Genomic DNA, 15,833 nt, shown 5'->3' with positions numbered 1-15,833 from the left:
TCAAGTTTGACTCAGCCTTCCATCCTTCTGAGGTCAGTAAAATGAGGACCCAGATTGTTGGGGGCAATAGACTGACTCTGTAAACTGCTTAGAGAGAGCCTCTGAAGCACTGTGAAGAGGTATATAAATCTAAGTGCTATTGCTGTTATATGTGTTTGAATTGTGACTAATCAGTGTATTATTTTCCTAATCTGTTGTACCCAACCTCATTATTTTCTTCATTACTTTCTTTTGTTTGAGTCTCTAATAATTCAATTCTTCAAGGATAATTCTTTTTTCTTCTTCTTTTTTATATCAGGTATTTAAATGGACGGATTTTCATAATAGAAGTGCTTCCAAAGAGCCAAGCAGAGGTGGATGAGGTAGTACTAGTTGGAGATGTCATTGATGAGATAAATGGAGCTTCATTGAGGAATGCTTGCAATGGACAGGTATGGGAGGGAGGAACATCCAGATCCCTGGAGATGGAGGAGGGAAAGTTGATGTATTGTCTATTATCTTGACCTGAAAAGAAATGGACGAGATGGCTGTGCATTGTTGCTATGGGAACTGTACTGAACAAAAACTCTTGGGTTTGACCTGGAGATCAAGATGAAAAATCAAGGCAGGAGGGATGTAGAAACGTATCTGGTTTTTAAAATCTTTTTAATATTTATGAGATTTCTACTTATTATTTAAGATTTCAGTAATGTAAACTTTGGATATCACTGGTTTATTTAAAGACTAACTAAAGAGTTACAACTGTACCCCACTATTAGCATACTTCCCCATCTCCTCCCCATCCATATTACCCCTCCAGGAGATGACCTTCTGTGGGAATCAACATAGAATGTTCAAATGCAAACTTACAAGGTCTGTTGCATGGAGATCATGAAGAAGAATGAATGGGTGGCTTACTTGGAATAGTGATGCTTAGTATCAGATGTGCAATGACTATTCAGTCTACCCTATCTTCCTCAGAACAGACAATTTATTTCTAGTCTTATCTCAGGCACAGCATGCTGATGACCAAGACTGTTTTATACAGTATGTAAAAAAAAAAATAGAGAAAAAGAGAGAGGGAACCTGTCAAAGCCAAAGAACACTTTGGAATAATGGTCCTTAGCATTTCAAAACATAAAGAATAACAATTAAAATGGAGTGTGGCTAAAGAACATGTCATACTTTGAACTTTTTAAAGAAAGAGAAGATTTTAAAAAATCATCCGATCTTGTGTATGTATGTGTGTGTGTGTGTGTGTGTGTAGGCAGGCTTTTCTTAAGAGGATGGTCCCAACTCATTGTAATCTTTATACTAAGAGCCAATTTAATTCTTTCAATATATCTATATATAGGGAAAACAGCATCTTCCCACTTTATAAAGAGGCAACAATAAGTTTAATGGGACTGCACTATTTGCAAAAGTATTTAAAACAAAAGTCTTTAGAAACAAAAAAAAACTGTTATCAGGGAAGGACACTCTAAAACAGACCAACAAGGTTATGTAGTGGATGAATCCAGAATGCTGAGAGATCCCAAGGAAGAAAAGTGGTGGGGAAAGGAGAAGTTGAGAAATGTGGATAAGCTTCATGGAAGGCATTAGGAACTGAAGCGCTCCACACTACAACATTTTACTGAAGAATCTGTTAGCAATCCACATATTATACCGTATTACAGAGCCATTTTGATGCAGTGTTGAAGGTGCTAGGCCTCTCAGTTATGAAAGCCAAGTGGATGACCTCCAGTCAGTCAATCTCAGCCTAACCCATCTTGTTATAGGGGGGAAAGGCAGATCTATTAGTATATTTTCCATCTTGATTTATATATGAAAAAAGCTGGGATAAAATAATAATCCTTGGTGCATGTTTTAAAATGCGCCAATTGGAGAAGATCACAAAGTATCAAAGTCTGAAAATCTAAATTGAAATATTATGGCCATTACCTGGCCATCGTAATCCCAGCTGTTATTGGTACACAGGTGCCATACCAAAAGATTTTGAATGCCACATAGAAAATCTGTGTGTTGACAATATCACCCATTAGCTATAAAAGGTCACGGGGCTTGGCTCCACACAGATTCTACATATGCTAGCAAAAGACTCTTATATGCTCAAGGATAACAGCTTAGATACTGTGCAGGGGTGGGTTCTGGCTGCTGCTACTGCCGGTTTGTTCAGGGACGTGCTGCTTGTGTGTGCTTTGCGCACATGTGCAATACTAAAAAAAAATTGTTCTGCGCATGTGCAGAAGCAAAAAACAAGATGGCAATGCCTATGGCGCCACCGAGAGACCTGGTTCAGGGGCATGGCAGGCCAAGTTACTATCTACTCGGCTGAAACGCTAGGAACCCACTTCTGCTAATTTCCTATGGTTTTTAATCACTAGGAAAATACCCAGTCAATAAGTTAACAAACTTCACTGACATATCCTAGTAGTAACCAGAGTGTCCATTTAGATCAGTTTCCCCTGGATCCAGATTTATTACAAGGACAGGGAATAACTAATCTAGTGGATGATGTTAAGATATCCTTGCTGATCATCCATGTATCTGTTCGTTGCAGGCTGGTTCAGTACTGCAGAAGCTGAAAGGCAAACCACTAAGCTTTCGCCTAATCCGGTGGAAATGGCATGATGGAGGAATATTCAAGCCATTGTTGCCCTATCTAAAAGTTCTCAGAGAAAAAATCCCCAGCTTCCAACTCCAACATGAACACAAATCTAAAGAAGAGAATGAGGAGCGAAGTTTGCAAGGAGGCAGGTAGTGGCTGCTCGGGACAATTAAGAAAACAAAAGTATGGTGGATTTTCACAAGTCCTACCTCATCACCACTGGTTGGGTGCATAGGTTATTGGTGCATAGGTCATTCCCCAAATCTAACCCACTGGTCCTTCAGCTATTGCAGTTTGCAGTCTCTAGCCTGAGAGGCAATCCTGAAAGGGAGCCAGCCTCTTTCAAATGTCAAACAAAGGGTGGCAGACACACATACTTTTGAATACCCCTCCTGAAACAGAACCCCAACAGATCTCACAAACCTCATTTCTGGTGATTACAGAAAAGATGGAGTTATAGGTTACCTGCACTGAATCATCAGCAAATCTAGGGGAGTGTTATGGGGAGCTTCAGTTTTAGAAGTTTTAGAGTTTTCCACTCATGGAAAAAACCATTTTTCCCTATAGAAAACCCACTCATGGTTTGACTAGTTGTTACAATAAAGGTAGTAGGTTTGGAATAAAAGTGGAAAATGGTATTTAATTCAGATGGGCCACTTATGGTCAGGTTCTGGTTTCTTTGCTGTAGGTAGAACAAAGTAATGCTTTGTGGCATTTGTAAGAGAACATATACAATTTCTTCTGAGTGCAGAAAGAGACTTAGATTTTGATAAGACATCGTAATATACCCTGTTTCTCCGAAAATAACCCCTCCCCAGATAATAAGCCCAATCGGACTTTTGAGTGCATGCGCTAAAATAAGCCCTCCCCGAAAATATTGCAACACAGCAGCAGCCATAAGGTGATCACACTCACCACCTCAAAAATAATAAGACCTCCATGAAAATAAGGCCAAGTGCTTATTTCGGGAGTCAAAAGAAAATAAAACCCTGACTTATTTTCAGGGAAACACAGTATGCATTGCTGTCTTATAAAGTTGTGACAAGGAAGTCAACACTACCATGTTGGACAATAACCAGCTAATGGTCAAACTAGCCAAGGAAATGCTATTCTATTGCTTAAAACATTTTTTCAGCCTGTTCTCTACAAGCTGTTTCTTTAGCAACCCATGTGGTATAAATGGAGAGCTCCCTCCTGCTCCCCTTCTGGAAGTATAAGATTCAGTGGAAGGGAAATATTTTGCATTGTGGAATGTGAATAGCACAGACATGTTTATATGGCTTATTCTCTATATAGAACATATTCCAAACTGGATTAGATTAACTTCTTTGATTCACCATTTTCATCTATTATTATGCAGAAAACTCATAATGCAGTTTTGTATTTCTCAATCACATGTGTGGCATGCCAACTAGGTTTTACATAGCTGCCTTGTATTAATTTGCTGGTGAATGATATAGCCCAGCTCTCTGGAAGTGTGAGGGATGCAGTTGTGAATCCTGGGAATTGCAATCTGAATACTAAATAAATATTTTCTTACTGGCAGCAGTATACCAAATTAATTTAGTGGAACATACCTCCCTTCCTGAAATAGGGAAGAAGTCCATGAAAGCTAAGTAGGAGACCAGAGAGCTGCCCTTGTAGGTTCATGCAGTGAGGCAAAAGACTGGAGAAGCTCAGCAGATCATTTCCTGGACTTCAGAGATTTGAGCTCAAATCTCAGCAATAAAAAGAACACTTTGGATTACTTAATACTCTCTCACACTGTTTGAGTGTACGTCTATGGTTCAGACTTGGTGAAAGTCTGCTCCTCATAATATCAGAACACCACTCAATTTTTAATAGTTTTTAGTAGTTGTTATCCACTTTATCATTTTTGCTGTTCTTGTTATTTTATAGATACTATCAACTGCATTTATATATTTTGCCTTCACTGATCAATTTAAGAGGCGCCCTATTAACATATATACCATATTTTTGGAGCATAAGATACACCTTTCCCCCACTAAAAGAGCGTGGAAATGTTGATGCATCTTATACACTGAATACAGCCATTTTTGGCCTCCCGAAGCCCCGCCCCTGCATCCCAAAACGGCCCATTTGTTTGCCAAAATGGGGGCATTTTTGTCTTGCCCCAGCCATGCTGAAGCCTGCAGAGTGCTGCTGGGGACTGAGGGAAGGCAAACACTTTTTTTCCTTACTTACCTATTCGAAATCCTTGTGCGTCTTATACACTGGTGCATCTTATAGTCCAAAAAATGCGGTATGTCCTTAGAAAAACAGGGCTTTTGGTTTCTGTCTTGACGATACTAAGACCATTTGATAGCATGATTAGTGAGACATCATAGAAGTACTGTATACTACGGTAGGAGTAGAACTATTCTTCCTCTGCTTGTCAGTAAGGACTACTGATCGAGAGTCTGGGGAAACAAGCATAGCTCTTCAGTCCTAAACTTCAATGAAGGCAACTTCAGTTTGCTTTTGGAATTTTTTTCACAAGCTGCATCTTGATGTGAAAATAAAGGATCTGTGCATAGATTCTTTGAACTAATTGTTTAATCTCATTTCTCCATAGACTCTTGTACAATCTGCGGTACTTAGGTCAGGCCAATGTAGGAAAGGTGAGACAATGTTTCTAAAGAGAAAAGGGGGGTTGTTCAGTTTTCAATCCTGCTTTTAGGTCTGCATTTTTCTCACATTTTGTTCATCTCTTGGTTTCTTTTCCAGTATGGAGGCAAAGATATATTAGACGTAGGCATACCCATGGTGTTAGATAAGCATTTACCGCAGCAGGTAAGATTCATGCTGGGAATAAGAAATGAATGTTTATCAAACTACTTTTTCCCCCTCTTAAATCATTATTTTAAGTTATGCTTTTTAAACAAAGAAGCAGATTGAATCTTGAACACTACCGCCCATTGTGATGGCAATCTTGATAATTTAATTAATAAAGTCAATAGGGATTTAGATGCTAGGGCTATTTGAAATGAGAAAACACCACAGGTGACAAGGCTTATATTTTAGATAAAAACATGTTCTGTGTAACAAATTCTGTAAAGAAAAATCCCTCCCTTAGGTCTCTTAAGTTAAAGGCAGAACATGGCTGAACTTTTGTTTTTAATAGGAAATGCCTTGAGAAGTGCCATTAAATCATGTATGAGAAATAAATCAAGTATCAGAATTTTCTAGATTAGAACTAGTAGAAGTCCACCGTTTGAGGCAGAGCTAGACAAATACCCATTTAGCAACACATTTACTGACTGAACACCTCAATGACCATTTTTCTTTCATTTAGTATTCCACGAAGGCATGAAAATACGTAAGCTTGTAGAGAAGCTGATCTTACTGAAGCTCAGTTATGGATTTTATTCGGTTGCATGATGGTGAGTTCAACCTAATACATTTAGCAACTCATCTTCATGCAAGTGAATTTCCCCTTGATCATCCATACCTTTCCAATTGACTCCAGACCTTCATTTTTTGGAACAGATTTGTTACAGTAAAGGGAAAATCTATATCATCGCTTGTTTCTATTCTGCAGATGACAGGTCGTAAAAGCCCATTGTTTTCTCCCATGTATCTTTAAAAAAAAAAAAAGAATGAAAGTTATAGTCAAGGGTGAAATCCAGCAGGTTCTGGAGAACCGGTAGTGGAAATTTTGAGTAGTTCGGAGAACCGGCAAATACCATCTCTGGCTGGCCCCAGAGTGGGGTGGGAATTGAGATTGTGCAGTATCCTTCCCTTGCCAAGCTCACCAAGTCACGCCCACCAAGCCGCACCACACCCACCATGTCACGCCCACCAAGCCGCACCACACCCACCATGTCACGCCCATGGAACCAGTAGTAAAAAAAATTGAATTTCACCACTGTCATAGTGGATTAAGGTGACCCCCATACTTCATCCTCTCTTGCCAGGCCTTCATATTACATGTATATTCACATCCAGAAATGATGGGAGGCAACAGTGGACATGGAGGTGCCTCAATTGGTGCCCTACTTTCATTACCAATTCTCTGACAAATACTATTCTTCACAACTACTGGCCTTGAAGGAGTTGGCCGCTAATCAAGATGAACAGTAGATTCTGAGATGGTGGTTGCTTCAGGGAGAGCAAAAGGAAGGGAGGGGGATGGCTAATTAAGAAGTGTGAAATATGAATGAATGACCAAGTAGGGAAATGATACAGCTCTTTCCACATCAGGCATGCCAGGCATGAGAGGGGGAGTACAATAGATTCCCTGCAGAGGGATAGCAATCACCTCTATAAGCACAACCAAGTTCTCGGAGACCTCATGTGAACTGTTGGGAATTACCAGCAGAAATGGGGAGCGACGCAGCTGCGTTTCATTCTCACAATCCCCTGTGAACTTGCGAAATTAAAAGGCAAGTCTGAAGGCAGGGTGATGTGAAAGTATGTGGAAAAGACCTTTGGAAAACGTGCCAAGAGATGCTGCCAAGGCAAGAGTCAGATAAGAGTCAGCATAGCCTGCAACTGGATAATGGGTGGGGCAAGAGCCTCAGAAGAGACCCTTCCCCAGTATATTGGGCTGTAAAGGAGACGGGGGAGAGGATTATATGTTTAGGCTTGCAAAATTCCTTGATGCATGACCATAAGAGCCTGTCCATTACAGTCGCACGTTATGTTGATACTTAATCATGTGATTCTTGCTTAATGACCCCAATCCCTGCTATCTCTGTTGTGGTCATTAGTAGAGTATAGGATGCCTCAGGGATGGGGAAGGCTCTGGGTGACCTATCACAGGCCCAAGCTCCACTACAGCACCTACCCAGCTCACATATGGCCTGCCCCAGGCCCCCCAGGCCTTCAACCCCCAAGGAACCCCATGCTATGCTTTCTGCAGTTGCGACAGGCCTTGGGCCTGCTTTGCCACACTGCTGGGTTCCACACCCTTCTCCTCACCCTCCTCAGTCACTTTTTCTGTAGATCTGGAAGCAGCCACAGCAGTGTGGACTTTCAACACAAAGGCTGCGTGGCACCATCCCAGAAGTAGGCACCATTTTGGGGCTGGCCACAATGAATTGCGCCTGCTCTGAACTGGTGGCTGATCCCAGGATGGTGTCATGAGCAGGCGGTTGGACTAGATGACCTCCGGGCCTCCCTACTTTATATAGAGGCCAACGGGCAGAGCAGTCGGATCTCCTTCCCAAACAGGATCTCCATAGGAGATCTATGGAAAAGGCAAATAACTGAGCTGTGTTGAAGGGTAGAGAGGAGGGTGTGGGACCAAGTGGGCATCTCAGGCATCAGTCAATAAGGGTGAGCACATTGGCAAGTGCCCAAATTTCATTCATGTGGCTGTGGGATTGCTATAGTGGTCATAACTTTGGGCAGGTGTCATAAGTTCCTTTCATTCAGCAATGACATAATTTCAAACAGTCGCTGAATGAAACATCATAAGTTGAGGACCACTTGTGCAATAAAATAGAATTAGCTCATCAGGTTGTGATTCTTACTTGGTTTACCCCTCATGGGGTTTAAAGGCCTCTGACATGGTTGCAAGCAAGATAGCTAATCCCCTCATCTCCCAGTGCTCAAACCCACAGAAAACTGTTGGCCTGTGATCCCCATGCAGGGAACAGCCATCTGGAACACAGGATATTGCTCATCTTCTCTTTACCCGGAGGAGGAGGGTCCAAGGAACCAGTCTAGACACAGATTGCTTGGTCTTTGCCATGATCATCCATTCTACGTTTGCAGAGCTGTCTTCAGTTTTCCATACTTTTCCCGGGGAAAAAAACCTCTTATGAATAGGACAGTGATGGGATTCAAATAATTTAACAACCGGTTCTCTGCCCTGATGACCAACTGGGTAGGCAGGGTTTGGTGGTCATGTGACTGGGTGGGTGTGGCCAACTCAACGTCACTCAGGTTGATAGGCGCTTTGCCTTAGCTGTGACAATGTGATAAGGGTTAACTGGAGAGGCGGTTTCTGTAAGTAGCACAATAAAGATTAGGCTAGAAACACCACCAGAATGTTCCTTCCTTCCTTCCTGCCTTCCTTACAGAATTAGCCCTGTAAAGTGGGTGGGGGGGAGGAGATTTCTTCCAACAACCGGTTCTCCCAAATAGGTGTGAGCCAGCTGAATCCCATCACTGGAGTAGGAGAAACCTGATGTCCCTCTCCTCTCTTCTCCTGCAAAGCTATGCCACATCCTACCTGCTGATCTTTCCAATTTCTTCCTTCCCTTTGTAACCATGTAGCTGCTGCCATATTTGAATCCTGTTGTGGCCTGCTAGCAGCCAGCAGAGCTGGCAGCAGATTTGGACAGTGAGGTGGTTGGAGAGGAACATGGGCCAGTCCTGGAGTCTGGGGAAAGCTCTGATGTGGGCTCTGTGTTGGAGGCAGAGAGGGGGCCAGAGCCATATGCCAGTTATCAGCTCCCTTCAGAGTCAGATATCAGTGAGGCAGACAAACAGCTGGAACCTGTTCCCAGTGGGCACATGTGCAGAGTTGCCAGACAAAGGGAACAGCTAAAGAACAGGGGTTGACTTGGGAGTAAGGCCACAGGTGGACAATGAATGGCGTCTCCCAGAGGAAATAAAAGAGGAGCGAAAAGAGAGTGGAGGTTGCAGGAGTCAATTAGTTTGCTTAATTGGTTCGTGACTCTCCAAGACTCCTTGCCAAGTTTTGCAGATATCGGCCTATCAGCTCTCCACGCCAGATAAGGTCTGTGACTGTAATTCCTCCCATGAAAGGCTTTGTTGGATGTGAATGAGAAGAATTCACAATAAATTTATAAAAGGGGTTTTTGTCCGGACAAGTAGTTTGCTTCATGCAGCATACCCACCTGCCCCTCTCCCCATCTTCACCTAAATCTTCTTTGCTATGCACTTTGTCCCTCTCTTTGATTTTTCCATTATCTTCCCAGCACTGTATTTCTCCTCTCCTGCTGCTTCTCATCCCTGAACACACATCTTCCAGAATGTGCAAGTATCAGGTCCATGCCTGGAGAAAACATCTGGGCTTGAGTCTGGGAACAGACTGCTCAGTCCTGACTGGTCAATGGTAGTACAAGCATGGAATGTTTTACATACCGGTAGCCCTCAAATCACAACTATAATGGTGCCTGTATCATGGTGCCTGCACATGATGAATCATCATGTGACCAAACTCCATTTTGCAACCTTTTTTGTGGTGTCTATGGAGATTCTCAGTTATCCAGGTCATGGTTGTCCCAAAGGTGCTTTATCAAAAGGCAACTGGACTTTTCATCCAGTTCTGGAGAAGTTTCTTGGATAAGAAGCAAAACGTCTTCAAAGAAAAACCAGAAAGTCCGGTTGCCTCTTGAAAAAAGCACCTTTGGGACTTTTTCTTTTTGTAGTGGTCATTGAGCGAATAAGTGCAGTGGTCATAAAGTGAATGCCTCAATCCTAAAGCAAATGTTGCAGTCATAAAGCAAATGTCATGGTTGTTAAATAAATCCCTTGTTTTCCCCCCAAATTAGAAGTAAACAGCAGTTTTTGGCAAAAAATGTTGTCAATTGTGGTTTTGTGACCATGGGACGCTGCAAACAGCTATAAATGTAGGCCAGTTGCCAAGCATTCAAAATGTAGTCATGTGCCGGGGGGGGGGGGGGGGCTGCCATTAAAACTTTAGAACTGGGTTGTAAGTACTTTCTGGAAGGAGGGGGGAATCTGTCATGATTTGAAATAGTTGCTAAGTGACCCATCACAAGTTGAAGACTACCTGTCCCTCTGTTTTAGTTCAGTATCCCGTTTCCCCCCTGGTTTTGAACAGCTTAAGGAATATAAATCTAGGTCATTCTGGCAATGCTACCCAGCAAAATCCATCAAATATATAAAATCTTGGAAGAATTTTCAGCTATCGGAAAGAAATGCAGAACTGTAATAAGTAGAATATGTTTATATTATCCCAGCCAGTGTTTATCAGTGGTGAAAACTATACCCAAAACATCTTAAGGAAGATGCAAAATTGCCTGTAATTTAAGTGATGGCTGACTTTGGCGGTCAGTGTTAAACTGGACAGGCTTGTTCAGCTTGTCTCACCCAAATATTATAGCTCACTTGCTCATGTGGGTTTTTAAAGATCTAGATATCAAGTCAACACATTCAATTCTTGCTCTGCCATCTTAGAAATAGGCAGGAATATGATCAATGCATATAGGTAGAACTGTTTAAAAGTCATGCTGCTACATTAATGAAACTTTCAAAGGGTTGGTTTTCATTGTTTTTTCAGATGACTGCAGAAATTATTGTGTTAGCTCTTAAAGTGGTAAATTCACTGATCTGTAAAGTGATTCAGTTGGAGCTATGTTGCAATATTGTCTGGGTGGAAGGAGGAAACAGGAAAAGAAAATTGGAAACATAGCAGGTCCAATTTTAAGTTTCTTTTAAGGATGCTTTGTCATGTAATAGCATTATTAACAGTTGTAATTTTATTTCTTCAGGAAATTTTATTCGACGTCAAAGAAACTGAAGTAATTGTTCAACACAAAACAACATCAAAGGTTAGAATGTTTGTTTGCTGGCTGTGCTTGATCATGTCTTCTTAATAATTTATTGTCTTTACTTTTTATAATCTGGGCAATGCATGCTTAAAATAGAGACTGGAAATGTTTCTAAGGATGGTTATTTTTTTAATTGTAGATCTAATCTTTATTTTGTCTTGACTGACATTCAATAAAAAATAATTCCAAAAAAAGGAGCTTTGACCAATGCCTTAACTGCAAATTGTTGCCATTTTCAGGTTCTTTTCCGTTATTCTTATACAGACATTTCCTGTGTGGGACGCCGTCTGGATAACCACAATCTCTTTGCTTTCTGTAGCTTGTAAGTTTTATTGTGAAAAACCATCCACATGCGATGACATATTGCAAGACTATATTTACCAGTCCCATTCACCATGTAGTATTGGTAATAGTCATAGCAGTAGTAGTAATTTTTAGTGTAGGGTGTATCCATCAATTACATTCAAATATGTCAGTGTGTTCTTTACTAATATAGGAATCTTAAGGATTTCCTTATTGGACTTTGTGAATCATGCCAATTACCTGTTTAGCACATATTCTACCAGTTCCTTTTTGTGTTTAAATGTTCCCTTCCACATAGAATGTTACCTTGAATACATTGGATTGTTGATAAACTAGCTCATATCCAAGATGTATTAGGTTACCTGATAGCCTGGTTTATCATTTAGACCCATTAAAGGTAAAGGTTCCCTTCGCACATATGTGCTAGACATTCCCAACTCTAGGGGGCAGTGCTTATCTCCGTTTCAAAGCCAAAGAGCCAGCACTGTCAAAAGACGTCTCCGTGTGATCATGTGGCTGGCATGACTAAATGCTGAAGGCGTACGGAGCGCTGTTACCTTCCCATCAAAGGTGGTCCCTATTTTTCTACTTGCATTTTTACATGCTTTCGAACTGCTAGGTTGGCAAAAGCTGGGATAAGTAACAGCATCTCACTCCATTACGCGGCACTAGGAATTCAAACCGTCAACTTTTCTGATCAACAAGCTCAGCATCTTAGCCACTGCGTCCCATAGACCCAATTAGAGTAATGCTATTATGTACAGGCAATTAGTCATATACTAATTGTTTTGGATGTTTTGGATGTCTAAACTTACCATCTTTATTTTATAGAGCTTCACCTGACTCTCCAGATGATAGCACTTTTGATTGCCTAGTTTTTGAATCAAATTCTGAAGAGGAAAGTGAGGAAATTATCAAACGGATTGGTAAGGAATAAGGTTTGGAATGTGTGTTGTAGTAAAGGCTATTGTATTTTGTTAACGTGTATTACTCTATACTTCACAGCTTTACCTCTTCTGCAACTTTCTTCCATTTAGGCATTCTCCAGAATACATAGGTTGGGATGAGCTGTTGTATTAATCAGAGTCCTGTTGCATTAATGAAATCCTGCTAAGGCAACCCAATTATGTCCCAAGTATATACAGCATAAAGTTAATAGTTCTTTGCTATGATCACTTTGGTTAAGCTTTTAAATTAATCAATTCTTACATTTCAGATACCTGTATAACGGTGTGATAGCTTAAGAAATAAAGTAGACCAAGGCAGCATATTAACATGTGTTCCTGTAATATTTGATGTCTGAAGTTTTACAAACTTGTAGCAATTTGTTTAATTGTTGGACTAAACATTCCTAGAACTAAAATCCAAAATGTTCTTTAGATAGTTTGTAAACAGTGCTAGCAACTACACATCTAGCACGAAGGTATTTATGAATATAGCAGTAAGCTATTTGTAATATGCCCAAAAAATAATTCAAGACATGACCAATTGTTGTTTGTTTCTTTAGCTGCTGGATTTAAACATACAGAGTGGTTTGTCTGACAGATGTGATGTTCTGCCGCTGGGCTTCTATCTACTTTGGAGCCTCATTGAGCTGCTTAAGTCTAATATCAATCAGTGATATCTTGATGGGTCAACTCTTGGATTATGGAGTCACTTGGTATAGATTAAAATTCTGTCCAGATACAATTGTTCTAGATAAATCAAACAGAAGACTCAACTGCTTTTTTTAAATGTTTACATTGCCAATTTTCAGAATGGAATAAAATCAAGCTGAAGCAATAAGATTGTTTGCATAAGGTAGCGTATCTATACTGAAAGCAAAACCATTTTGATAAAACAAATCAAATAACTGAACAGTTTCTCAGCAGGCAACTTTACAATTTTTTTAAAATTTAAAATACTCATTATAGGTCATCTAACAAGACATAATCCTAAAACAATCTGTACATTTATATTCTCAAACAAAGGGTTGTAATACTTGGAACAGCTTTTTTTAAAGAGGCAGCACAGAAAGCTGGACTGTTCTTGTCTAGTTTCATTTAAACGAGTCACCTAATTAGTCTAGAAACAAGGCTGAAATAATTTCTAAGAAACTGAGTAGCATTTCCTAGTTTATAAATTATTCTGCAAACATAAGAATCAAAATCAGAAAGACTATTCACTGACTTGTTATATAATTGCTGCAAGCTAATACTTCAATTGGGGATAAATACAAAGCATAAACATGCTTCAACTTGATTTAAGCATAAACCCAAGTAGAAAAGCTACTTTTCCCACAACAATGACAGGACTCATGTGAATGTAAAACATTTAATTTAAAAATGTTGACACTACAATATATAAAATAGCTATTATAAATGCACATAGTGTATTCTATAGCTGCCAGATTTACTTTTTTTTTAGGAAACTGCAAGTTACACTGTGGTTAAGACTTGTTCTTTACCCCTTTAGAAAGTCCACATTCTGTCACAGTGATGTATGGTCAGACTTAACAGTCCCAATTGTTAAACACTTGAATCAAGTTATAACCAGTTTTATTGCAAAAGGACCCTGTACACATTTATATCAATTCTAGTACCTTACAATTTTAGCTACCCAACAAGTCATTAACATACAGAAACATGCATGAAAAGCAAGAAAGATCACCCATCCCTTCTGCATATTAGCAACTTGTCACTATTGAGCAACAGGGCTCACATCACTGAGTTTTATGTGAACAGTCACTGTTAGCATTCATCCTGAGTGAAAGATGGAATGACTTAAGTACAAATGTAACATATTATAAACAATTTCATACAAAAAAAAGTCACAAATTGAAACCAAAGTATTTTACAGAATTTACTACAAAACACCATAAAAACTGCTTCCTTTTAAGCCCTCTCGCCCCGTATCCTACGAGCCAACTGGATGTCTTTGGGCATAATGGTAACTCTCTTGGCATGGATGGCACAGAGATTTGTGTCTTCAAACAGACCCACCAAATAGGCTTCACTAGCCTCCTGTGTGAAAGATTAAAAAACAAGCTATTGGTTAGACATTAACCTATAAGGACACATTATTCCTTTCCCCACATAAAATCGTACCGTAGTACTTGAATAGGTTCATACCTGCAGTGCACCAATGGCTGCACTCTGGAACCTTAAGTCTGTCTTGAAATCTTGAGCAATCTCCCTTACGAGCCTCTGAAATGGAAGCTTACGAATCAAAAGTTCTGTTGACTTTTGGTAACGGCGAATCTCACGCAGCGCCACAGTACCAGGTCTGAAGATTTGTGGGGGGGAGGAGAGAGAGAGAGAGAGAGTAAGGGAGTCTGTTCACAGCACATAACAATTTCTAAATACGTCTTTCAAAATAGTTTCAAAGACATAAAGATACACCACAGAATCTTGGCAGGGTTGCCTGGTTGCTGACAACAGCTGTGAGGCATTTATAGTTAAAGCAAGGCTAACACTAGAATCACAGCGACAAAAGCTAACTTTGTTACAACACACACCACTCCCTCCTTAATCCTTTTATTTCCACAGATCGGCTTGGCGGTTGTCCTAAAAAACACATTCCAGGCGGTTTTGTCTTATTACCTGTAGCGATGAGGTTTCTTGACTCCGCCAGTAGAGGGGGCGCTTTTCCTAGCAGCTTTAGTAGCCAGCTGTTTACGTGGAGCTTTGCCACCAGTGGATTTACGAGCAGTCTGCTTGGTACGGGCCATTTTTCTTCACACTCTTCTGAAAAGAAAAGAAAATCCGATGGACGGACGGATGGGGGCAGCTTTCTCCAAATTCCCCAAGGTCGATCCGAAGGCCTAGGTGGGCTTTCCGGCACTTCCAGCCGCCATATACTCGTTGCTCCTCTTCCCCGAGACGGAAATGCTTTGGCGGGAGGGGAACGGCAGCGGCAGATGTCGGGGAAGGAGGGGGGAGTCCTCCTCCATGCGGGCACAGGGCCAAGGAGGGTTCAGCCAGCGCGGCGCACCGCCAGGAGCTGCTCTCTCTCCGGCTTGCTTGTCCACGCGCGACGCCGGAGAGGAAGCCCGATTTTGTTCCTTCCCTTCTGCTCCCATTACTACCGCCGGCATGAAGTCTCCGGCCTTTCCTTAAGCGGCCGACCAAGAACAAAGCGGCCTTCCACTTCTTCCCTCCACCCATTTTTCACAAAATCTGCTCCCCAAAGGACGGAGACTCCCTTTCTTTCTCCCCACTTTCACTGTCCCCCCCCCCACACACGCTCGCTCCCAGCCGAAACTCACCTCTTTCGCGAACAAATCCTTTTTTTAAAAAAAACAACCACACTTCCGCTGTGAATAGACGAATAACACGTACCGCGCGGTCTTACTACAAACCTTAACTGTCCCCTCCCTCTGCTGGGATGCTGTCTTTATAGAGGGAGGGAACCTAAAACGTCATGCCGTCACAATATAGACACGCAACGCGCGGAGCTATTGGCATCTGCTT

The 15,833-nt window shown here is 41.1% G+C and overlaps 2 protein-coding genes across 7 annotated transcripts in view; one reads left to right on the top strand and one right to left on the bottom strand.

Annotated features, from left to right (window-relative positions):
* The window catches only part of LOC106556138 (uncharacterized), a 33,572-nt gene extending 20,405 nt beyond the window's left edge, over window positions 1–13,167 (top strand). For 4 of the 6 annotated variants that reach the window (XM_087709921.1, XM_087709919.1, XM_087709917.1 and 1 more), the window contains 8 exons: window positions 299–431; window positions 2,540–2,736; window positions 5,163–5,208; window positions 5,315–5,380; window positions 11,020–11,079; window positions 11,319–11,401; window positions 12,214–12,308; window positions 12,890–13,167. In XM_087709921.1, the coding sequence (XP_087566047.1) occupies window positions 299–431; window positions 2,540–2,736; window positions 5,163–5,208; window positions 5,315–5,380; window positions 11,020–11,079; window positions 11,319–11,401; window positions 12,214–12,308; window positions 12,890–12,924 (715 nt within the window). In that variant the 3' untranslated portion in view covers window positions 12,925–13,167. The remainder of the gene's footprint in view (window positions 1–298; window positions 432–2,539; window positions 2,737–5,162; window positions 5,209–5,314; window positions 5,381–11,019; window positions 11,080–11,318; window positions 11,402–12,213; window positions 12,309–12,889) is intronic. The other 2 variants (XR_015696005.1, XM_087709918.1) reach the window with 2 other exon arrangements.
* Window positions 13,168–13,681: 514 nt separating this feature from the next.
* On the bottom strand, window positions 13,682–15,833 carry H3-3B (H3.3 histone B). The gene is made up of 4 exons (XM_014075115.2): window positions 15,629–15,833; window positions 14,964–15,107; window positions 14,493–14,646; window positions 13,682–14,384 (listed from the first exon to the last, which is right to left on the bottom strand). The coding sequence occupies exons 2-4, from the start codon at window positions 15,089–15,091 to the stop codon at window positions 14,256–14,258; spliced, it is 411 nt and encodes a 136-aa protein (XP_013930590.1). The 5' UTR covers window positions 15,092–15,107; window positions 15,629–15,833; the 3' UTR covers window positions 13,682–14,255.

Source organism: Thamnophis sirtalis, unplaced genomic scaffold (genome assembly GCF_051295495.1).
Source record: "Thamnophis sirtalis isolate CommonGarterSnake01/CBP01778 unplaced genomic scaffold, rThaSir2_p1.2 scaffold_3, whole genome shotgun sequence".
NCBI classification, from domain to species: Eukaryota; Metazoa; Chordata; class Lepidosauria; order Squamata; family Natricidae; genus Thamnophis; species Thamnophis sirtalis.
This window is presented reverse-complemented; position numbering and strand designations above follow the sequence as displayed.

What these genes read in the sequence shown, in the direction of transcription:
- H3-3B (XM_014075115.2), bottom strand. Translation starts at nt 15,091, where the DNA reads ATGGCCCGTACCAAGCAGACTGCTCGTAAATCCACTGGTGGCAAAGCT. An exon ending in AAGAAACCTCATCGCTACAG is followed by an intron (nt 14,647 to 14,963) that starts GTAATAAGACAA and finishes ACAAATCTTCAG; the next exon opens with ACCTGGTACTGTGGCGCTGC. An exon ending in CAGCCATTGGTGCACTGCAG is followed by an intron (nt 14,385 to 14,492) that starts GTATGAACCTAT and finishes TCTTTCACACAG; the next exon opens with GAGGCTAGTGAAGCCTATTT.